Source organism: Neopelma chrysocephalum, unplaced genomic scaffold (assembly GCF_003984885.1).
Source record: "Neopelma chrysocephalum unplaced genomic scaffold, ASM398488v2 Primary Assembly neopelma1_92, whole genome shotgun sequence".
NCBI classification, from domain to species: domain Eukaryota; kingdom Metazoa; phylum Chordata; class Aves; order Passeriformes; family Pipridae; genus Neopelma; species Neopelma chrysocephalum.
In genome coordinates, this window is record NW_020897754.1 from 1135784 (window position 1) to 1159921 (window position 24138).

General features: G+C 39.1%; 1 protein-coding gene across 5 annotated transcripts; it reads left to right on the plus strand.

The window, feature by feature from the left end:
* Window positions 1–481: 481 nt before the first annotated feature.
* Window positions 482–23576, plus strand: KRAS (KRAS proto-oncogene, GTPase). Of its 5 annotated transcripts, XM_027693627.1 has the most exons (7): window positions 482–630; window positions 1544–1788; window positions 7528–7706; window positions 9195–9354; window positions 15050–15165; window position 16583; window positions 19998–23576. In XM_027693627.1, the coding sequence occupies exons 2-7, from the start codon at window positions 1678–1680 to the stop codon at window positions 20112–20114; spliced, it is 684 nt and encodes a 227-aa protein (XP_027549428.1). In that variant the 5' UTR covers window positions 482–630; window positions 1544–1677; the 3' UTR covers window positions 20115–23576. The 5 variants fall into 5 exon arrangements, with proteins under 5 accessions (XP_027549428.1, XP_027549425.1, XP_027549424.1 ...); XM_027693624.1 differs by lacking the exon at window position 16583 and having other exon boundaries at window positions 483–630; window positions 1665–1788; window positions 15050–15173; XM_027693623.1 differs by lacking the exon at window position 16583 and having other exon boundaries at window positions 484–630; window positions 15050–15173.
* The last annotated feature ends 562 nt before the right edge of the window (window positions 23577–24138 follow it).

Sequence of the window (24138 nt, forward strand, 5' to 3'; positions counted from 1 at the left end):
GAATATCCCCCATGAGGGAGAGTCCACACCCTCTCTGGACAATCTGTTCTAGTGCTTGGTCAGAAGTTTTTCCTCGTGTCCAGGTGGAACTTCCTGGGCATCAGTTCCTGCCCGAGGCCTCCCATTGCTGGGCACCCCCAAGCAGAGCCTGGTCCATCCTCTGCCCCCTCCCTGCACACACTGACACACATGGATGAGGTCCCCTCTCAGTGTCTCCTTTGGAGGCTGAACAGCCCCATCTGCCTCAGCCTTTCCAGTCCCTTCATCATCTTTGTCCGCTGGATCCGCTCCGGGATCTCCGTGTGTGTCTCATCCCGAGGATTCCACACTGGACACGGGAATGTCCCGCGGGCGGTCTCGAACCCGCGTCCTTTCTCTCCGCAGGCGGGGAGGGAGGCGCCGCCACCGCGGCCAGGGGCAGGGGAGCGCGGAGCGCATCGATCGCGGGCGCCCATCGGTCGCTCGGCGCTCGGCTCGGCGGGCAGCGCCGCCCAGCCCTGCCCGTCCCCCGCCATTTCGCACCGGGACGGGAAGGGACGGGAAGGGGCGCGGAGCGGGAAGGGACAGCGGGAGAAGGGGCGCCGGGCGGGCACGGCGGGCTCCGGCAGCTCCCGCGGCACCGGCACACAGGTACCGCCTTACCCTCGCCGCGCCGAGCCGCGGCCACCCTCTCCCTTCCTTCTTTCCTTCCCCGCTTTCCCCTCCGAGGAAGCGCAGCCCCCTCCTCTCACCCCCCTTCCCTTCCTCATCCCGTCCCTCTTCCTCGCCCTGCCCCGCTCTTTCCCCCCACCCCCCCCCTCCTTGGCCGGCATCCCCTGGAGCCGCATTCCCGGTGCTTCCCGGCGGGAGGGGACAGGTGGCCAACGCCCTGCGGGACCCGGTGGCCACGCCGAGCCGACCCCCCCTTCCACCCCTCCCTTATCCCTCCTATATTTATGTATATATTCCCCCCCCCCCTCCCCTTTCTCCCAAATCCTCCAAGTCGGAAAGTTCGGGCGGGGGGCGTCGCGGGGGTCCCGCTGCTGGGCGAGCCCGGGAATTAGGAATTAAAGGGAACACCGCCCTAAAGTGTGTGGGGGAGCCGTCAGGATCAAGCCCTGCTCTCCCGGCCTCTTATCCCGGCACAGGAGGCGCATTCCCGGCTGGGAGGCTCATCCCGAGGGGCTCCGGGACGCTCCTTAAAAACCCGGGCGGGCTCCCGGAGCCACCGGAGGGAATCAAATCCTTGCACCAGTTTATGCCCGGCACGGGATACTCCTCGACCTTTCCCAGAATTTAGTATATTTTTTACTTATTTAGTGTACTTTTTATTCATTTGGTGCATTTTTTACTCAATTGCTGTATTTTTTTACTCATTTTATGTATTTTTTACTCAATTGCTGTATTTTTTTTACTTATTTAGTGTATTTTTTACTTATTTAGTGTTGGGGTTTTTTTTAATCCCTTCGTAATCGCTGCCTCCCAGCCGAGCGCCCGCGCTGCACTCCCTGTATATATAACGTTGGAGAATTCCCTCATCCTCCTTTTTTGTCTTGTCTTCCAGGGAGGGAGCTGCTTCCCGCTGTAAATAGTGGGAGGAACGCGAGGCTGGATGAGAACGCACCGGCAGCATCCTCGTTAGTGGGAGCCCGGCTCTGCTTTAATGTTGGTTTCTTTGTCGTCAGGTCTGCTAAAAAAATGACAGAATATAAACTTGTTGTGGTTGGAGCTGGTGGTGTAGGGAAGAGCGCCCTGACAATACAGCTAATCCAGAACCACTTTGTGGATGAGTACGACCCCACAATAGAGGTAAACAATTTCATCTCGTACTTTTTGTGGAGAGGGATTATCAGTAATAATGGTCGTTGTTTGCTTTTGGACACTTCAACCACAAGAACAAGGCTTTATAATCAAAAGAGCTCAAAGATAATGGTCTGCACCGCACCAGCATTGGAGAAGAAATTGCTGTGCTGCTTCTGGCTGTGGAGCAACAGCTGCAGTAAAAAAATTAACAATTTGGATTCATTAAAAGTGTGGTGTTAATTGCCATGTTTGCTTGGACAGTTTGGATGCACGTGTTTAGGGTCTCAGTGACAAGGTGTTTGCCAAACTCATTTGAAAATTCTTGGCAAAACTCTTCGTGGCTTTGAGCAACCTCTTAAATGTGACTTTTTTTTCTTTGATGAGAAGGAAAACCTTTTAGTCCTGAAATGTATGTGCCAGTCTTTCTCATTTCTCAGTGCGAGAGTGAGAAATGTGTCCTGGAATGTTATGGTGAATGAAGCAAAAACCAGAACCTGTCTTAATTTTTTTCTTTTCTAATACACACCAGTGCACATTTCTGTATCTAGAAAAATTGTTTTAAGATAGCTACTGTAGTGGATTCTTTGAAATACATGGCACAGTACCTCAGAGTTTCAAATTGTATTTAAGCTTTAAAAGTTGTGCTATTTTAAAGCTTTTTAATGAGCAAACAAGCTCTGCCTTTTAAATATAAGAGAAATACTGGTGTTGTCTAACATCTCCTGTGGATCATTGCATTTAATAACCTCAGACCCTATAAAAGGAGAAATGACACCATAATTAACCCAAGATTTTATGTTCCCAGCACTGAGGCTCTGCAGCCTGTGACTTCATTTATCTGTTTATACAGTGAGGCACTTCCAAACTCACTTGAAGGAATCACAAGGGTTTAAATCTGGGTTTAAAATGGAGACTTGGGAAGTGCCTAAGTAGTGATTTTCAGGTAGGCACAAGTGAAAGGAGACAGGGCCCTGAGGTGTAGAAAGATGTGTTTAGTGAAGGCCTGAGTTAAAGTGCCCCAAATAAGAGTTGTTTTTGTTTGAGGTTACCTTAAATGTGCCTTTGTGTCTCCTTGTCTCTCTGTTGCATGGCCAAATAACATCTTACTTGCAGAAGCTTTTGTGACTAGACCTGTGGAGAGAAGAATGTTTGACTTACACCAGGAGAGCAGCTCTTTTTCAATTGCTAAGAATGAAATCTTAAAACAACAGCCACCCAAAACACTCTTAAAAACCAGAAAACACACGAAATCTCTTGAGAGGAACAAGCAAAATGGGGATTTTACTTTTCCTGTAAAAGGAACTTTGGAGGATGTTGGTCTTTGGTGCTTGTTCCCAGTTATCTGGGTTTCTCTTATGTTAGAGGTGTGTTTAGGCACCACAGAAAGTGCTGTGGAGGTTCTGTCTTACAAGTTGTGACTGTAAACAATTCAGGAACGCGGGAACCTAAATGCCAGTATTCCTAAATCAGTTGGGGGATTTTGCTAATCAACAAGCTGAGTGTTTTGAGGAACAACAAATGCATTTTAATGTAAAATAATAACGTGAAAATACAGTTCCTTATAGAATGAACTTAAAAATCCCAGAACTGTCTCCTTTATTCATAGAATCATAGGATGGACTGAGTTGAAAAAGACCTTAAAGATCATCCAGTTCCAACCTCATGCCGTGAACAGGACACATTCCACTCTCCCAGGTTGCTCAGATCCCCATCCAACCTGGCTTTGAACACTTCCAGGGATGGGGCATCCACAAATTCAGTAGTGTGCAGGATGACTGGTGTGGTCCAGAATCAATACTAAATTAATTGGTTATTAATTAACCTAATAGGGTTTACACCAGCATTTACAACTTGTCACACATGCAACAGTATTAATATTCTACCCTTACAAGTTCTTGTCTACTATTTACTGGTTTTATCTTGTAAATTCTGAGACCTTGAGGATGGAGATTTATCCTCCTACTCATGTAGTAAATCACTTTGTGTGTGCTTACAGTGCTGTAATCATGCAGGTAAGCAATAATTCAGTAATAATAAGAGTGGGCTCTGATTTGGAGTGGCAGATAAAAAAAAACAGTTGGGTTTAAATGCCTCAGTCCATGCCTGGGCAGAATCCCACTCAGCAAAGAAGGGCTGTGTGATGGTGGTTCCTTTGTAGATGCAGTTGTGGTGGTAGGGGCTGGTTAAAGAGCAATAGGTGTGCAGTGGTTTTCATGCAGCATGAGGAAATAAGACTAAAATTGCCTTGATTTGTAAATAGTAACAGTTCAAATAGTTTAGTAGTGGCACTGCTATTGTTTGTCACTTAATACTGTTTCTTTTATTGCCATACAGCAAAATAGTGGTTTTCCCTCACAGATCATCCAACTAAATATTTTGGGGTAGTCAGAGAAGAGAGTTTAGTGTTTATGATCTATTCCATCACTACACAGTTATTGAATAATTCTAAATCTTTCCTGTAATTAACAGACCGAAACTCCATACTTCTGGTATTCTGGTGTTGTGAAGAGAGGAAAAAGATACTGGTTGCCTTTACAGTGTCCTTGATGCTGCTGTTTTCAGTGGAATAGACCTGATGGTTCAACAAATAACCTGCTTGGAAAATGTCAAGTTTCATGGCCTGCTTGAGTATTTTATTCACTTACCTCCCAGCTTAGCAGATGGCAGGGCAGGGGGAGGAATTAAAATTAGTGTTTGGGTGGCTACAGTTACTCAAATCTCTGTGTTTCACAGTTTCATACCTTTCTTAAAGTAGGTCTCCGAGCATGGATTTACAGCCAGGCGATTTTAAGTGTTTTATTTTAAATTCTGTGTGTGGTAACCCTTGGAAATCCGCACACAGCAGTTGGGCCAGTGCCCTCTACCGGCCGAGACTTGTTAAATCTTGTGATAATGCAATTCAAATTCATTTTATTTTTATGTCTTTCACAGCTTCAGCGTGTTTTAGGGCTAAAAATCTGTTATCTTTTAAACGTCCCAGAGAAAGAGCAGCTTTCCCAGTTGCTTGTCAGGGGTTTTAAAATTGGATTAGCCAAAATCCCTCTGCTGATTTAGGAATACTGATATTTAAGTCCATGTTCTTAAATGACCTGTGCACTTGTGAAACTCCCACCAGTAGCTTTAGTCTGAGTAGCTGTGATATTTTAACATGAAATCGCTGGGATAATGGATTTTTTACCAAATAATAGTTACTTGCTTAGATGGGATTTATTAAGCAGTGGGGTTTTTTTAGCTGAATTCCGTATGTAGAGCAGAGCTGAGATTTCATATCATGTTTTCTTACCAGTGCTTGTGAACAGATGGAATTACTACTCCTTTAACATAATTCATGCTGGTTTTTATGGCTTGTGTAAGGCCAGTAAAAGCAGGTTAAGTGATCAATGATATTAAAAAAATTACACAGATATGTCAGGTTTGTCAAATTGCAACTTCAAGTTTGGAGTTGGTACTACTTAGGAATTAACTTGTAGTTTGCATTTTGTTTTTACTTCAATAGTCTTAATGCCATTTCAGGTTTGGTGTTTTGCAAGGGGCAGGGGGGAAAAAAGGCAAAAAAGCAAAATATTTATAATTTCAGTAGTCTGGAAGGAAATAATAAGCTTGAATTTTCTCTCCCACGTCTCTTTTCCTTCTGCCTCAAATCTCCTTTCTAGGTAGTGACAAAATTTTCTCCCCAGAAGTGGCAAAACAACTTAGCATCTCGAAATAGTGCTTTATCCAGGTGCATCTTTGCTGCTACTGCTAACATAGTAGACATGCTAAAGCCAGCAGTTTTTAAAGTGATTTTTCTTCTCTTTTAAAAAATTATTTTCGTTGATGAAAATTACTTAAAGCTTTTGTTTAGAACTCAGTTGAGGGGAATTTCTTTCCCTTTGAAGTGCTGAGATGGAAAGGAATAGTACAGGCTTTTCAAGAACTGCTTTTCATATTTTTAAACTAGCAGTCAAATGGCAAGAAGAGAAAATGAAGGCTTTTAAATCTGTCTGGTATAAAGATAGAAGTTCTACTAGGACTTCACTATGAACTGTGATAAAGGTGTCCAGGGACATGAGGGATCTACTGTTGAATATAAGTGACTTGGAATGAAGATTCATCCTTTGGGTTTGGTTTTTTATGTTTTGGGTTTTTTTTCCCTTTAAGCAGTGAGATAGAATATTAACCTAATTTTAAAACATCTTGGAGCTTGTACATTTGTCTCAGCTGTATCAAGAATTAAACATGGCTTATGTATGTTTCCAAAGCAAGTTATCTGCTTCTTACTTGAACACTGAGTTTGCACTTCTGTGAAATAAATAGTTCCAAAATCATGTTGGAGGTAAACTTTTTTCCTTTAAGGTAAACAGTCAATATTGTTTTACCTGATACTGTTAACTGTCACCCAGGCTCAAGGTAAATGTGAGATTACAGAGTTTGTTTAGTTTCAGATACTGATTCTATACAATTATCTCCTGCTTGTTTCTCAGCATGAGCAACAGGGAAGGAGAGAGCCTTGTGTAAAAACACAGATAGATAGAAAGTGCCCAGGGGTGGGTGTACTGTGCCCTAAAATGGGTCCAAAGGAAGGAAGATAATTCTGAATTCATCTTGAAGCTGGCTAGAATTGCAGTTTTAAATCTTTACTTCCCTCCCCAAGAGCTTGGGATCACTCCTGTGTGGTGTTCCAAAGAACAGCAGCAATATTGTGTTAATCTCCAGCTAAGGAATCTGAAAACTGATACCAAGATTTTGTGTTCATACCTGTTGTTTGTTACAAGTTTAATGAGAATAATTCATGGGGCTGTTTGATGTCATGTTTTTAAAGCTTATTGCCCTGGTTTTATTTCAATTATAGAAGTTATTGGGCAAGTAACATGTCTTTATCACTAAAACTATGTACTCTTGAAGCCTAGCACTCAAATAGACATTAATATCCACTTGTTGGGACTTTGTACAGAATTTAGCCACTTGAATCAGTGACCTGAAAGCTTTGATTTGATAGCACTGAAATAATTTGTTCTGACATCTCTATGAACTAACCCATTGGGGCTTTTATGTGACTCTGTCTTGGCTAAAAAGCTTGAACTTCAAATATATCAACTCAGCTTTGGTAACTTAATAACAAATATCATTATATACACCTGCTTAGGAATACAAAACAGATTTCCTGTCCCAAACACTGAAGGGTTTTTATTTTGCACATCTTTTTAAGTGGCATAGATTTTTGGAGTTGCCTTGCACTTGTTTATTCTTTCTGGTTTATTATTTTGTGCATTGTCATGGCACAGTGATTTTGTAAACACCTATAGAATGAAGGTCAAATTTGAGTTAAAAAAAAAAAATCGGTGAATTGAGTGACCTTAAACACAGTCCAACCTTTTAAAATCAGTATATCAAGCATCTCTTATTCTTCGGTTAACAGAGACAAAAGGGGAGATGCTTTTGATCTGGATCCAGTTTGTTCTTTTTGTGCAAAATAAGAAATGAGAACACTTCCCTTTGTGTGTGTGGGTGTGTACAGGTGCAGTGTTGTTTGGAGAAAATTTGGGATACAAACAAGAACGTCCTTTCAGTGCTCTTTCCACCTATGGATTTCTGCATACACCTAAATATGAGACACTTTTCCTCTTTGCCCATCTGTAAAGTTGACTTTTAAGTGTTTTAAGTCATTCTTATTACTAGTAAATAATTTTAATATCTCCAGAGCTACTGGTATTTGAAATCTTATTTGTTTGTGTTTAACCAAGGTGTATTTTCTTCTTTTCTTAGGATTCCTATAGGAAGCAAGTAGTAATTGATGGAGAAACCTGTCTCTTGGATATTCTGGATACAGCAGGTCAAGAAGAATATAGTGCTATGAGGGACCAATATATGAGAACAGGGGAAGGCTTCCTATGTGTGTTTGCTATAAACAATACAAAGTCTTTTGAAGATATTCACCATTATAGGTGTGTATGTGCAAAAATGATTGACCAGCTCTTGTATTAGGTGGATATGGTGCTTGTTATTCCACTAGATAATCTCTTATGAAATAGCATTTAAGGGAAAAGTTGCAAATTGGCAATATTGCAACTTATTTGTGCATTTTTTTTTTTTACCTGGAATTTTGGGTAGTTTGAAAATCTGCCTTGTTTGCAACTTAGGCAGGCAAAATACTGGAAGCTCTTCTGGTATGAACTAATGTGACTTCAATATTGCTAGTGAAGACTTACATAAAGGTAAATTCTGCCCATTCCACAGGTAAAGTTGTTTGCTAAGATGGAAAAACTGAAGCAGTAGGAATTGTACAGACAACAATGTCAATCTCTGCTTTTGTTTTGGGCTGGAGAGGGAAATACCTGCGAATGTTATTAGAGGAGGAACCTGTGTAAGCCCTGACATTTAAGAAGGGCAGACACACAAAATCAGAGCTTCAGAATGAGCTAAAACCCAACCTGTTATTAGTTCCTTCATCTTCTCTTTTTTAAAATAATCAGTGAAAAATATCAACTCACACTTTCTTGTCAACTACACTAACACAGAGGTAGAAGCAATCTCTGGTGATTGCCATCCCAGATCACTTATAACTTAGTAGCTTACTATTATCCTGAATTTTCCTGGGGTATGCTGGTAGAAGGCAATGCAGATCCCACCAAAGATCACTGAGTTTAGCAGCATCAAAGTCCCAAACACATCATGTTAAGCTATTCATAGTTAGGCATTTATAATAACATTACAAATGGGTTTCCTCTGGTTGTAGAGGAAGAAGGGGAAAAGGCAACGTAGATGGGAAGGCAAAAGTAATGAAATTAATGATTTTTATTGGAGATTCTTGAGAAGTACATCTAACTAGTATTTCAAGATGCTTTCTAACTAGTGGTTGAAAGGACTCTCTTACCAAATCTCTCTTTGTGGAGAGCCAGACTAGTCGTCTTCAAACTTTAAAAACACCTGTCTAAATGCAGACTTTGTAAGGCTGTCTTTAATTAAAAAGAAAAACCAATCACAACTCCCCCCCAAAACCAAACCAAAATCAAGATAATGGGCATAGAGCTTTTGATAGTGTTTTATCTTGGCAGACAAATTGAGTATTGTGAGTGCTGAGTGTGAGAGATAAGTAGTAAGGTTTATACCAGAACTTCTTAGGCTAGTTCTGGAATTAGCTTTTAAAAACTTCAAAAAATAAAAATAAAAAAAACGCCACAGAATCTGTAGTAGTTTGCAAAATGTCAACCTCTTTTTTTTTTCCTTTTTTAGGAGAATGATAAACTTGATAGTGACCTGAGTAGTCAATTTATTTTTTAGTGGCTTCTAATAATGCATGTGTAATAAATGGACATAAAAAATGATTATGGAATTTGTCAATTTCATTTTTTTAATTGTTTTAAAATTGGCCATATAAACCATTAATACTAATACCTGTTAAATACAATCTGTCCTTTTTTTTTTCTTTTTAGGGAACAAATAAAGAGAGTTAAAGACTCTGAAGATGTCCCCATGGTGCTAGTAGGAAACAAATGTGATTTGCCTTCCAGAACAGTAGACACAAAACAAGCTCAGGATTTAGCAAGAAGTTATGGAATTCCTTTCATTGAAACATCAGCAAAGACAAGACAGGTAAAGCTCAAAACTTGCCAGATGCAAAAGCAGAGCTCTCATCTGAATTACCATCATGTTAATTATTCTCTAGGCAATTCTCTTTGACAATTGCTTGGTCATATCAATGGATATATTTCTCCAGATTGGAAATCCTTGTGGTGTCTCTCTTCTTTCTGTCAACTGGTAATTGTTTATTGATGAGTGATTGGCTTCAACTGCTCAAGCTCAGAGTCAGACCTGACCTGCTATTGCTCTCCTCTCTCGGGTGGTTGCAGCATTCTGAGTGTTCTGGTAGGTTTTAACAGAATAAAAGCACTTCTGCTCAGAGGTGAAATGCTTTTTTTTTCCTCAGCAAGAGAATTAAACAGACAAACAGCTAATTAGTTTATTCTGGTTTAAGTGATCTCATTAATAACAAAAGGGGTTTTTCCGTGAGGCATTGATTCTATGATTAGATATGCTTGATATACCTTTTTATAGCTAAGCAATTGACCATTAGGCTTTTTTTTTAAATTACTGGATTAATTGTTTGTGTAAACCAATATTTTCCCAAGACTTTAGAGCTCACTGTTGGTTTATTGTACCCCTCCGGTACAATAAACTGGTCCTTTCAGTGCTGTCAGGGTTTGTGAGGACAAAGGTGGTATCTCTGTGCACTCAGGAGAAAAGAAACTAAGCAGATGGAGATGGAACTGGTTCAGTACTTCTGGAAGAAAGCAAATGCTGATATGTGGGTTTTCTTTTAAGAGCGTAAAGATTTACTATCAGGAGATATTAGATGAGGCCTGAGTGGCCAAGTAGCTCGTGCTCTCTGCATAATCAGAGGTGTTATGTGCAAGTTCAGAGTCAGGAATCAGGTGTAGCAGAAAATAAGAGCAGAATGCTGCAGTTTGAGCAACTGCTCAGTGCAACTGCTAATCAGGTTCAGCTACATCACTTGGCAGAATGTCCTCATAGACAGTATCTTAAGTTATTTTTGGATCTGAGAAGTGAATATTTTATTAGTGCAAATTTGCTATACCCACCCAAGTTTTTTGACAAGTTGAAACCTGGACTAATTAGTAAAACCTTACAAAGGAACTCTGACTTTTGGCAACAGAGGAAGTCTCTGTTAGGTAGAATTAAAAAAAAAAAAACCAAGGCAGAAGTACAGAACTTTATTGGCTGAGAATAAATAAGGTCACAGAAGTGTCCTGAAGAATGATATATAAGTGGACTGAATAATTACAGTGTCCTCCTTTGGAAGGTCCTGTGTTAGTGTCTGGCATGAAGATGGAAGGGTAAAAAAAATAACTTGGAAATTATATTTGAGGCTTGAAAGAATGGAATTTCTGTATTAACATCTAGACTTTACTTTGTTCTGTCTGTTTTATAGACCATCAGGCTTTGGGGAAATAATCTTTTGGTATAGCCACTTTTATTAGAAGTATGTTGACAGGATGGTGTATTTTCCAAGATTTCCTTCTCCCCACCCCACCTGCATTTACTCCTACAACCAGCCCCACCATGCCTGGCCAATACAAAATCACAGGCTCAAAAATCACCTCTCCTGTTCAGCATTATAATCTGGTTTTTACATAAAGCAGCATGTGCTTTTTAGTGTTTCAGACTTCCAAGAGGTCTGACAGAGGTTTGTACTTGTTTCAGAGGACACGAGATCAGTCAGACATGAACTGTCATCCTGTAATTTCAGTTTTATCTGTGATTTTATATTTCTGGAGGTGCCAGTTGAAATGCTGTGGGAAGGATCTGACTGTTGGCTTTTGTTTTTTCAAAGCTCAGCTTTACACACTCTACAGATAAGGAGCCCCTAAAGGCATCTCATGGATATTTTAAAATAAAGATGCCCAACAGACTCTTTTGGGCATGTTGGCTTCTAAAAGTTGGCACCACTGACTGCTGGTTCTTGCCCAGTGCTCTTCGTAATATGTTGTGTTATGAAACTGCTTCATAACATGCTGTGTTAATAAAATATTTTTGAGAAGACAAAAGGGAATTGGAAGAAGAACCTGATCTTTAATTATAGCAAGATCATCTAAATATTAGTGTATGTGATTATATGTATATGTGTGTGTGTGTACACTGCATGTACATATAATTTTTCAGTCACATTGCCATATGTAAAAGAAATATATATATATATATATATATATATATATATATAAACACACACATGTTCTTTCAAAGCAGTTTTAAATTAGAGGATTCAAACCATGGTGTGAGCTGCACGTGGCCCATGAACTATAGTTTTGTTCAGTCTTTGTCTAAAACTGAATATAAGTAAAAATCTGAGGGCATTGTATGCTCACACAGAATGAGGGCTCAGTTCCAACTAAGTCAGTTTTTAAGATCTTCAGAAATTCATAGGCTAGGTCACAAATAGGAAAGAGAAAAGCACAGAAATGAAGTGCACAGATAAGCTGTTCTAAAAGTTAGTGTGTTCGTTTGGTTCTAACAATAAAGATGCGAACTTTAATTTATTGCAAAAAGATTTGTGTTTTAAACCAAATACCTGTGTGAATTTTCATATAAATCATTGAGTTCATCAGTGAAACATCGGCCTAGTGGATCCTACAACTTGGCTACAGGGCTATAGATTATTAATTTCTTTAGTTAGACCACTGACTGAAATGAATATATAATGTAATTTATGAAAAAGAGTGACAGTCCTGTTTCTGAATATAAACACATGGCAGTACTAGTGGTTTTGTAAGGCAGCAAGACTGTGGGACTTTGTTTCCTTTGGAACACTTCAACTTTCCTGCTGGTGTTGAATTCAAAGGCAAAGCAGAGAAATGACATTATTGTAAGCATACTAAAGGGTTTGCCAAAGCATTATGTCTTGTGGTCGAGAATGTGGACTTAAACACACTTTTGAAGTGTGTAATGAAGAAGTTGACCTAAATCACAAGGATGCTATTAAAAAAGAATTTGAGTTATTTCAGCTGTCTGGTGTACAATGGGTTAGGCCACAACCTTGTGATGAAAGGAAGTTGAGAACCTGTGTCTGGTTTGACAGTATTTGCAGAAATTCATTCCTACATCTCAGCTAAAATTCAGGGATAACTGGTAACTTGGTTTGCTTGAACCATTTTGTAGGGATTTGCCATATCTGTTTAATGACATGCTTCACACCAAGCCATTTTTAATTGAGTTCCTGTGTGCAGGTTTCATCTTAAAACTTCGTTTTCAATCAGTTTTAACTCAGTCACACTTGACTCTGTGGGTTCAGTTTTTTCATGTCACTTCTCTTGTGAGGTTCAGCTTTCCTGGAAAAGCTTAAATCCTTCCCAGAAACAAGGCCCCAAGGAAGGAAAAAGTTTTGGTAATGGTGACACATATTCTAGCCTCCAGCTTGTGAGTGACTCCAGGATGCTGAGGAAAGGCAACCAGGTTGTTATTCATCTCATGTAAATATAAAGGTCTGCAGCACAAAGACACGTGCAGAATGGATAATTTTAATTTTGTTTGTCCAACAGTTGCTTTTAGAAGACCAGCTGTGATAAAGGGTATAAAGGTGGGCACAGGACACTTTCGAGGTGTCAAGGTTAACTTTTAGTAGTTCCGTTTAAGTGCTGTTTAGAGAAGCAGAACATGTGAAAATTCATGTTTGTACTTTGATCTGTATTTGAAACAGCCTTTCTTTGCACAGTCATATTTTAAATCGAGTGTTTGGCTGTCATTCAGGAGTCAGAAGCATCTTGAAAATGTTGCCTCAAGGTCATGGGTTCTCTGGGCTGTAAGTTTTTAATAACTGCCAAGGGGTACTTTTGCTTCTAATTCTGACAGCTAAAAGAACTGGTTAATCTATTTTATATACATGGTCATTGATCACTGAAGGAAAAAGTACTAAAGAATCTTAGAAGCAATTGGTATTAAAATGACCTAAGTTTGCAAGGCTGGCACCTGGCTCTTTAAAATGTCACCTTGTGCTAATGGAATTAGCAAATATGTGTCTGTACAGATTTTTCATAAGACTGTTCTTGGTGGTGGCAGTAATAGCAATTTCTATTCTCACTCTGTGTCTCTCCGTCTCTCTGCATTGCTAAAGCAAATTACAGCTCATATTGGTGATGGGAAAGTTGGCAATAAATGTTGACTGAAGAATTGTTACCTAATTATTCATGTGAAAGCTCCATAATCGAATTACACATTTCTACTGCAAAACAGTAGATGTGCAAAAATGTTGATTCTTGTGTAGCCTGTGCTTTGGCACGTAGCAGCTGATCAATGATTCCTGTCTCCACTTCAGGAAGAAACTTCCATTCCTTCCAGAAAAACATGAAAGTATGAGCTTTACTTGGGTTTTGCCATTTTTTTTATAATGGCTTTTCTTTACATTTTGCAAACTCTCAGACCTGGAATGCGAGACTTGTTGCCTCGTCCGTACTTCTCCACAGCCTAACAGGGCACATTATGTATATACAGAGAAATACAACCCACTAAATAAATCTAATTAATTTAAATCTTCGCATTTGTAGTTCAGAAGAACTCTCAGATGAGCAGCAGTGTGTTAAGAATGACTCTTCAATGTGACACAGGTCATGCAAAATGACCCAGTGACTGTGGCAGTAAATGGTAGCTGGTTTTTGTTATTAGCTGCAGAATATGAAGATGAATTGGAGAGATAACTTGGGGAGAATCTACCAAATAAAAGCCCACATTGTGCATTGGGTAGTAATAAAGTTTGGGGGCTTAAATGGTGGTGCTCTTTTCCACGATCATCAGTCTGCTCTGGCTTTATTTTCAGATGATGAGTTTGTATTAAATTAAGAACCTTGTTGATCTGATTGAAGAGACAAGTAGTGAGATGGATAGTAAGGCAGAGGAGACACTTGTTCTCCCCTTGAAAAGCTGCAGCAAAACATTTTGCATCTTGTTATAACAACAAGAACATCTTCACAGATTCATCTAAATTTTTCAATTTATGCACAGTTTAAAATAACAGATATTATAACTTAAAGTTGGTGCTGTACCTCTATATATCATATTTGGTCAAAGACATCTTTAGTCTTTTTAGTTGAAAATTAGTTAGAATCCTCCTTAGATTAGAAGTTAGTTAGAAGTTTTATTTCTTTGTAACCTCTTGGGAAATTACCCCGTGAGATTTTTTCTATACTTTGTTAGTGTGTTACACAGATTTCTGTGAAGAAAATCCACCTTCTTTTATAAAAAACAGATCATAAACAAACTAGCTTTTCTTTTCCCAAACAGTAATAAGTTCTCACTTTGGCTAAGAAGTGCAAGTTAGGTGGTTAACTGTGTGTGTTTGTTAAGTACCCCCCAGTTAACAATCTAATAAGGTTTTGTGCCTCCTAAATACATTCACAGCCACAGAAATATGGGAAATTATTCAATAACACAAGCAGCATTATTTTCAGTGTGGTATGCAATGGAAGAAAATAAGTCTTAATCTTTTTTTGGCCAAGTGTTACCGTGCACAGAAAAAAAGGGGAGCTCGAAGCATAGCTATTCACAATAATGGGTAAGCAATAAATGTGTCTCCTCTGCTTGCATTAAAAAGTATTTATCAAGCAGCAAATGAGCAAGCCCAGCATTTTAAATACATAAACGAAGATCCATACACTTCTCTCAAGTAAAGCTCATCATTTCAGTGGGTTTGTTGTACTTTTTCCCCCCCTTCCACGGGTGTCCCAGCATGTCTGAGTTATTAATGAAGTGGTTTTTTAAGGAGTTGTGTTTTACAATGCAGAGAGTGGAGGATGCTTTTTATACATTGGTGCGAGAGATCCGACAGTACAGAGTGAAAAAAATCAGCAAAGAAGAAAAGACTCCAGGGTGCGTGAAAATTAAAAAATGCCTTGTAATGTGACAGGGTAAGTTTTGTAGTGTAACAGGGTAAGTGGAACTAATCACTTGCCAAATAAAAATGATTGATGGTGCCGTGCAAATCAGACATTCTGTGGTTAATTACAATGTAATTTGAGATAAAAAAATCAATCAGATCTCAGTGTCCTCAATAATATTCCTGGCAAACACCCAGGTGCTATGGATTTGCTTTGTTTCCCGGGGTTTTGATAAGTGGATTAACACGATATATCGAATTCTCCATCTGTGACATGGAGACCTGGTTTTGAGTCTGAAGAAGCTGAGGGGGAAAAGTTTTATTAGAAATATATTGCAGGTGCTGTTCAAGTGAATATTGATTGATTCTTCAGGTTGATGAACTGAGGGGAGAAGATCATACAGTTCTTCTCAGATGCAGAAATAGGAGGTTCCCAATCCAGCAAGGCAATATCTGGCTGATGTACAGGTTTTCCTAGTTCTCAGGCCCTCCTTATGCCATGCCATTTTTTCCTTGTTTTTTTCCCCAGCTTAAAATATTTACTTTTACCATTTCCAGAAATACATTAGTTTTATTTTGGTCAACTATAATGCCCTGAGTGAACCAGATTTGGAAAAATAAGGTTTCACCTTTTTTCTTTGAGAGCCCATACAAGGGGTGAGGGCTAAATTTCCCATTGTGTAAAAGAAAAACTATTCCCTTTTCAAGGTGTGTTTTCATACAGTGATGTAGTGGAATTTGACTTGTATCTTTTGTCAACAATGGATATTGTTGAGTTTGTGGTGTTTATTGTTGGGGTCTTTTTTCCTATACTTTATTTAGAAAACGGTCTTGGATATAAGATTCCAGAACTTCAAGAGTCTGCTCAGGGAAGGAAATGTTTGTCTTTATCCTCTAGGTGATATAGACAGTCATTCCAGCAACTCTGTATTTAGGAAGTTATGGTGGAGAAAGTGTTATCCAAAATTATTATGGGACAGATGTAGTTCAGTGGAGATTTGAGTGGAATAAGAAATCTGGCATTTAGAACAGTGTTCTGTGAATAGTCAAATTGGATGGTTCAGAGTGTTTTGCTCCTCTTGGAATAGAGTTGGACTCTGATCCTCGTGGATTCCTTCTAACTCCAGAGTATTCTGTGATTGTTTTATCTTCTTGCTACCTCCAGGATGCCTTCTTAGTTATATTAGTCTTGGTAATATACTGAATTACAAGGTAACTGAAAACTTTGACTACCCAGGCTGCTATTAAGCTGATGCTTTCCAAGAGTTTCATTCCTTTGGCTGTTACACAGTAAAGCAGAAAGTACAGAACATCTTTTTCTCCATCTGTGATTTTTCAACCAGCAAGAAGAAAGTTCTGTAACTCAGTGTAAAATCCTCAAAAGAGCTCTTTCTTGAAAGCATCAAAGTTTGTACATAAAAAGCAGACTGGTTTCTCCAGGGTGTAAATTAGACATCTAGATAATGTCATTCAGATTGAGCACAGTTAATAGTGGAGAGTTTGAATTACAAAAGTTCTAGATTTGAATTTAAAAATGTCTAGATTCTCGATTAAAATTGTAATTAAGTGATTTCTCCATAGTAATACAGAGGGGTACAAATAATTTCCTCATGACTGATACATGTGTGTATGTATGTATTCTATATAAAAAAAATTACAAAAAAGAATTACAATTTAGAACTTGTTTAAGGGTCTGTTTTTGGGGCTGGGGTATTAAGGAATTCTGAATTCTTTATGAATTTGATGTTTCTTATTGATAGTTCTTATAGATAGTAACCATGCAAGCACATCTCCAGACTTCTCCACAGTCATGGGACCATGCAATGCTCCAAAGAAAAGCTGTAGCCAGGAGCAGGCTGTTCTGTGGGAACAGTTCTGACATTTCTGTTCCCTTTGCCTTTCTTAGTTGCCCTTTAGAAAAACAAATGGCAGGAGCAAATTCTCTCAATGCACCTTTATTGAGGCAGTGGGGTTTAGTTCTGACCCTGCACGGGGAATTGTGAGTTTCTAATCTGAGCCTGGATTTAAAGCACTCATTCATTACATCTTAACTTTCCAAAAAGCTTGCACACAATAACTCCATTGTTAGGGGGAGGAAGGTCAGCTGCCTGCAGCCCCTTCCTGCTCAAAGAGCTGCCTGGAAAGGTTTGACCGCCTTTCATCTCACACCATCGATGCCTTCAGGGACCTTCTGTAAACAGAGTATCCACTCCTTACATTTAAAATTTAATGGACAGGCTGGGAAGTGAAAGCCCTCACTTGATCTTGAGTTCTCCACTTCTAACTCACAAGTGTTCTGAACAGTAGTTTTGTGTGTCATGTTGGATTAATTACCTGAATTGAAGGTGAATTGTGGCAGGGCCAGACTACTAAGTACATAATCAATAATTAATGATTTACAAAGGTGTTAATGCCAGAATGAAAACTAAGTCAGTTCTGCAGCCTGGTCTAGGGAAAGCTGTCCCTGCCCACTGCAGGATTGCTAAGATCCCTGGCTGATCTTTAAGGTTCCTTCCAACCCAAACCATTCTGTGATTCTGTTTTGCAACACGTGCTTTGAAAGATCATCATCTTGGTAGAATAAAAATTTCAACCTTGATGATGAAGTCATGTGTTTAAAGATCCATAATAATATCTGGATGTTACTTTGTACAAGTTATTTTCTCTGCATTTATTTTAAAACCAGTTTAGTGAGGAGGAAGGGTTGCTCATTTGAAGACTTAATTTGCAGTTTTTAAGTGTGTGTCATTTGAAGACACCACTGAAAGCAAACGAGCTGAAGACAAGTGAAAGCCAGTTCTGAGTGGTGGTTCTGGAAGGAAACGTAGAAGAACATTGTGCAGATGTTTTTCTTATACCATTCTTGTGTTCTAAGGAGGAAACCATTCTTCTCTGTTTTGATTGATTCTTAATGCTGTCCTCTTCCTTCTTAATACCAAGACCTGCACTAGAATCACTTTGAACTAAACCATTTCCCTACATGAATATTGCTAAAATTCACTTTGTGCAGTAATGCTGAAGATATAAGCAAATAGCTCTCTGTAAAATAACACCAGGCGTTTTTAATTCTCAAAGGATTAATGGGGGACATGACCTGCATTCATTTTGTATTGATCAGTAATACCTCAGAATGTAGAACAGGTTATTTGCAAGGTCTTGCAATATAAAAAAGGGTGCTATTAATATTGGGAGATAGACTGCCAAAGACTTTGAACATCAGTTATATGTAAATGTTTCATGAACTTGAAAGTTTTAATTAAATTTAGCTTATACTGGAAGTGTTGCTTTTTGAGTGAAGCTGTCTAACACCTCACTGTTGTTTGGACTTTTCATATTAAATTTTAGCACCACTTGGCGTTTGGCTGAAACAGTGAATTAGGAGATTTCTGGCTTTTTGTTGTTGTGTGTTTTTCAGAGTTCACTTTCAGTTCTTTACTGAAGTAGGCATAGAAGAGTAAAACAGAATGTTCATTTTTATTGGCAGCTTGAAGGGAAACTATTTGGCTGACAAGAGGTAGGAAGCTGCCTGCCAGTTGTAGGGCTGAATTTCTAGACCCAGTCCTGCAGTGGTGCATTTGGCTGCTGTGATCCAATAACATTATCCAGCTATTTCTGATCCCTCTAAAAGATATCACAAGGAGTAAGGCAGCAAAAAATCAAGGAATTTTTTTATCTTCACGATTTTATAACTGCTTTACTTGAATTATTAAAGGTAGTATTTATTGGGATTTGAAGCAACCTGAAAGCTAGGCCATAGATTGTTGGAGGTAAATAGGTTCTTATATAGTACACTGTATAACATTGTACTTGATAATGGCTCATATCAGGCTCTTGGATATACCACTCTCTTTTCACCAGTTCAATTTTTTCAGCTATAATTAGCCCCCAAAATAATGAAAAACTACTCCATATGAACAAACATTAGCTTTTGTGTCTGTAGATGAAGTATTGGAGCCGTGGAAATTTTAAGTGACTGTACATGATACAGCACCAGAGATAATGTGTTCCACATGTCTTTAACTATACAAGTTGAATAGACTGATTGATCAGGTCATTATTTATCACTGGGACGTGATTTGATTGATTCGCATATGTAAAGATTTGTAAAATTGTGGTGTGATTACTATATCAGTGTGCCTGAGAAATGATTTGAATATGCATATTAACCATAACTGTGTTTTTAGTGTTGAATTATTGGTACAAATACTTGAATTTACTTTTCAGAGCTCTGTAGAGATTATTAAGGCATAAACTAAAGTAGCTGATGCTTCACAGCTTCCCTGTGAGGGTGATGAGGCCCTGGCACAGGTTGCCCAGAGAAGCTGTGGCTGCCCCATCCCTGGAAGTGTCCAAGGCCAGGGTGGATGGGGCTCTGAGCAACATGAGCTAGTGGAAGGTGTCCCTGCCCATGGCAGGGGGTTGGAATGAGATGATCTTTAAGGTCCCTTCCAACCCAAACCATTCTGTGATTCTATGATAATATATAATCTAAATGTGTGGAACTATCTATCTATGTATATACACACTATATATATACTATACTTTTCTAGCTTGAGGTGGGACAACATGTGCCCTCTTTGAGATGGAGAAGAGGGCAGTGCACACTATACTACTTTCCTTACCACATAAATAATGGAATTTGACCTGTGCTCAAGCCTTGAGCAGGAATTCACCAGCAGGATGCCCTAAGCCCAGAACTCAGGAGAGGAACAGCCTGTAGTCAGGATTAATTGTTCAAAGGATGGCAGGCAGCAAAACAGCTGCTCATTGAACCCACTTCACCTGGCCAGGACAGGTGGACACAGGCTATAATTGTTGATCTGATCCTAATGTGTCCATGTTTGTATCTTTTCAGGGTGTTGATGATGCCTTCTACACGTTAGTCCGAGAAATCAGAAAACACAAAGAGAAGATGAGCAAAGATGGTAAAAAGAAGAAAAAGAAGACAAAGACAAAGTGTATAATTATGTAAATACAATTTATCCTTAAGAAGTACTGAAGTAATTTTGTACATTACACTAAATTATTAGCATTTGTTTTAGCATTACTTTACTTTCTGCTTCATGATTCTGTTAGCTTTACCTGAATGCTTGTTTTAAATGACAGTGGAAACTTCATTCCTCTTAAAAGTGCCAGTATTCTTTGACTGTTGGTTCTTGAACTAGCAATGCCTGTGAAAAAAACAAACAAAAAACAGAAAACAAACATTAAAAACCACACACAAAAACCTGAGAACTGTCTTAGGACTCTTTGGTGCATGCACAGTTGCTAACTTCCTATTTTTCTTACTGATTGTGAACTTCTGTGTGCAAAGCAAACAATGAAATGATGCTCTACACGTTCTAACATCCCCTATAAATTTGTTGGGTTTGTAAATCTGGTTGGGAAAAAGGACTAGTTAGCAAAAGAGACTCTCATTTCAGCCTTTCCTTTACTTTAGACTGATTATTGCAATAGAGAGAGACCAGAAGCCTTTATAGTCTTCCTGTAGATTTTGCTTCTAGGCATCTAGTCTTGTAGCATTTCAGATCAACTTTAATGAATGTAAAGATAAAAACTTTCAGAAAAAAAAAAGTTTCACTGCAATTTGTCATGGTCACTCCTTAAAGACTCTATTTTTTCTATAAAAAAAAAAGAAAAAAGTAAAAAAAAGATGACAATGCACATCTGGCAATGGAAAAAGTAAAAGTTCTAATTAGGTTGATTTGCTCTTGTTAATGCATTGCTTTAAGACCTTCACTGACTTTTTGTGTCTGAAGATCAAGGTGAAATCCCCCCAGTGCCAAACCTTTAAGTAGCTTTGGTCAGTAGGTGCAGGATTTCACCCTTAGTGTCTCTAGGAAATACTAAAAAGCCTTAACAGATAAGTTGATTCAAATTCTTAGGTTAATTCATACATGGACCCAGAATTTACCGTAAGAATTAAATCAGAATTAATCCTAAATTATATAGTGAATTAAAACCATTATTTTTTTTCCCCCCCAAGAGTGGCATTAAATATTTCCAGATGCCCAAGTTTTGTGCAAAATAGGGGAGAAATCTTAAATTCTAGTAACATCAAATGAGCGAATGAATGAGTTGAATTTAGCTGCTTCATGCAAATAATTTGGGAATCCACTATTCCATAGAAATGGTGTGGAATTTGCACAAACTGTCAGCATGGTTTCCAGCGTCAGTGTTGTTTGTGTGATGTCCGTGAAGTACTAGTTTTGTTGCACAGATTTAATGGTTGGTGAGTGGCATTCCAGTGTCTATCATGAAGCTAGGCCAAGATTTTAATGTTGTCTTTCTCTGTGATTAAGTTCTCTTGTGATTTTGTTTTCCCTTCCCCCTCCTTCTTTTTTTTTTGTTTTGTTTTGTTTTCTGATTGGAATTAATGCAGGATTTTTGCAGGAGCTTTCAGTTTTTGGTACTGCAGTAGCCTAGTTATTCTGCACTGAAGCACGAGCCAGTAGTCCCAGTGTTGCCAGTTCCTGTTGTCTCACTGTAAATGTGGAGTTGTTTGTTCCATTAGAGCTTTGGTCCCTGAAGGTTCACTTCATAGTAGCCAAACTCAGCTGCAGAGGAACATTTGAAGATGTGGCTCTGGTGTACCCAAATAATAAGACACAAGATGTTGAAGTAGGATAGTTCAGGACACTGGACTGGAAGGCTGGGAACAGGGAAGAGCAGCATTGCCCTAAGGTACACTGAAACAATTCCATGGAAATTTTACACAGGTATGTAAAAATTGCACTGTGTAACTTGGACCATTTCTGTGATGCCAAAGGTGCAGCTGCCTGAGAAAAGTATTATTTTGCTTCTACAAAAAAAAAATCCCAGAGGGACTGTTGGAGGTGGAGAGCTGCAAAGCTGGCAGGGAACACATCCTGTATGTTCTTTAATTTCCATGTGGCTGAGGGAAGTCATGCCTTTCCCTGCCTGTGCCCCCCATTCCCCACCCTTCACCAAAACCCAAAGCCCCCTTCCCTCCTTTCAGCTTCGATCTGAAACGTAGATAATGAAATATTCTGAAAAACAGCAACAGGAGAACCTAATGTTATATTGTAAGGACCAGTAAGAACAGATTCTTGATGTCACAAAGTATTTCAGAGCTTCCAGAGTTAAAATGTGTTGGAGACAGTTATTTGCAGATTTTAGACACTCTTGACTATACACAGAGAACGTAGCAAAAGTTGACAGTATGCCTTGAGCAAATGGAAGTAATCTTAAGGTTGCTTTAATTTTGGTAACTGAGTCACACTGCATGTAAAATTAGGGCTGGTCTAAAATTCTGACATTCATTTAACTAAAAACTGTTAGGAAATTGTAGCTGAAATGTCTTATTCATCAAATGTGGATTTATATAGCTCTACTATAAAGCTATATGTAAGCTAGTGTTGGGGTTTCTTTTTCAGCAAATGTGATCTGTAGCTGCCAGTCTGATTAAATTAGTACAAAATCCATTTAGATTAGCCCTTATTTACTAAAAAAAAAAAAACAACAACCAACCCCAAACCACAACCTTGCCACCGTTGTGCAGTTTTGTCTTGGTATTTGTTGCGATTTGGTGAAGCATGTTGGACTGCAGCTTGCACAAGTTGATCCCTTCCTTATTGTCTTGCCCTACCTGAGATGCTTTCCCAGAACATCCCTGGGTGCTTGTCTGTCCTGAGAGCAACTACTGAACGACCCTGTGAGTCACTGACCACGTTAGCACGTGGAACTGCCATGTGTCAGGGAGTAACACCTTCTTGCGGTAGCTTTATGTAACCCTGCTAAACACCTGTATCATTGGATTGCTCCAAACTCAATTATTCTGACCAGTTTCATTGCCCTGAACTTTTTTGCTAACTGAGAAGTGTGGACTTGGTCACAGTAACAGGATCTCTGAAATGGGTAAATACTGACACACAATCTTCTGCTCTTGTCTATACTATGAAGCAATACAATTATTACCTTCAAAGACCATCAAACTGTAAAACAAATCATTTTGTCTCAAGTTTACATAAAGCTACATAGATGGTAAATCTTTCCTAACATTTCTTTATTCCACTGTCTTGTGTTTTCATGTTGAAAATACTTCTGCTTTTTCCTCTTGAGTGCCAACTTCTTACTAGAATGACTTCTTAATGTAATATGTTTACCTGGAATGTATTTTAACTATTTTTGTATAGTGTAAACTGAAACATGCACATTTTGTACATTGTGCTTTATTTGATGTGGAACATATGCAGTGTGATCCAGTTTTTCCATAATTTGGTTGTGTGACCTCGGAATGTTGGTCATGCCAGACATTAAGTTAAAAAAAAGGAAAAAAAAAAGACCACTGTTTGTTTTAAAATTTTTAATGTTTTTAGGAGTATGTGCTGTGAGGTGATCTGGAATTTGTCATTTTTTTGTCAAACTGTACTGCTCCTATTTATTGTAATGTAATAAAAAATAGTTATTGTGAGTTTCTGTCCCAGCTTCCTTTTTCTCTGCAAGAATTTCGGTGCCTCATCTCGGTAATGATGCATCCTACGAACTGTGTGTGTTTGGCAGTTGTTCTCCTTTTATGTCTTGCATTTCTTCAGGTGCTGCCTGTCCCAAAGCTGCTGTCCCTGCACTTGGGTGTTCCCTGCCTCTCCCAGGGGAGGTGCAACTGCATCTTTATTTCTGAGGAGCTCATTTGATGTGCAAGGGCTGTTTTTCCCATCGGTGTGGCACTAGAAACTGAATTGCAGTTTTGTCACAAGGCAGTGTACCCTGCCATCGTTTTTTAAATTCTCTCCTAGGATTTTGTGTGTGTAGTGAATTTTGTGTGGTAGTGAATCCCTCCCACTGCCTCCTCCTCAGGAGTGATCTCAGAAATGCTCGTTAGGCCTTCACAAGGAGCACCTGGGCTGAGCTCCTCCTGAGCTTACCAGGAACACTGTTCCCAGCTGTCTTAACGAGCTCCTGGTTTTTAACCAGCCTTGGAAACTTATTTTTCTTGCCTGAATAACATCCCAAGTGGAGCAACATTTCTGTTATCA

What these genes read in the sequence shown, in the direction of transcription:
- KRAS (XM_027693627.1), top strand. Translation starts at nt 1,678, where the DNA reads ATGACAGAATATAAACTTGTTGTGGTTGGAGCTGGTGGTGTAGGGAAG. An exon ending in AGTACGACCCCACAATAGAG is followed by an intron (nt 1,789 to 7,527) that starts GTAAACAATTTC and finishes TTCTTTTCTTAG; the next exon opens with GATTCCTATAGGAAGCAAGT. An exon ending in CATCAGCAAAGACAAGACAG is followed by an intron (nt 9,355 to 15,049) that starts GTAAAGCTCAAA and finishes TTTACAATGCAG; the next exon opens with AGAGTGGAGGATGCTTTTTA.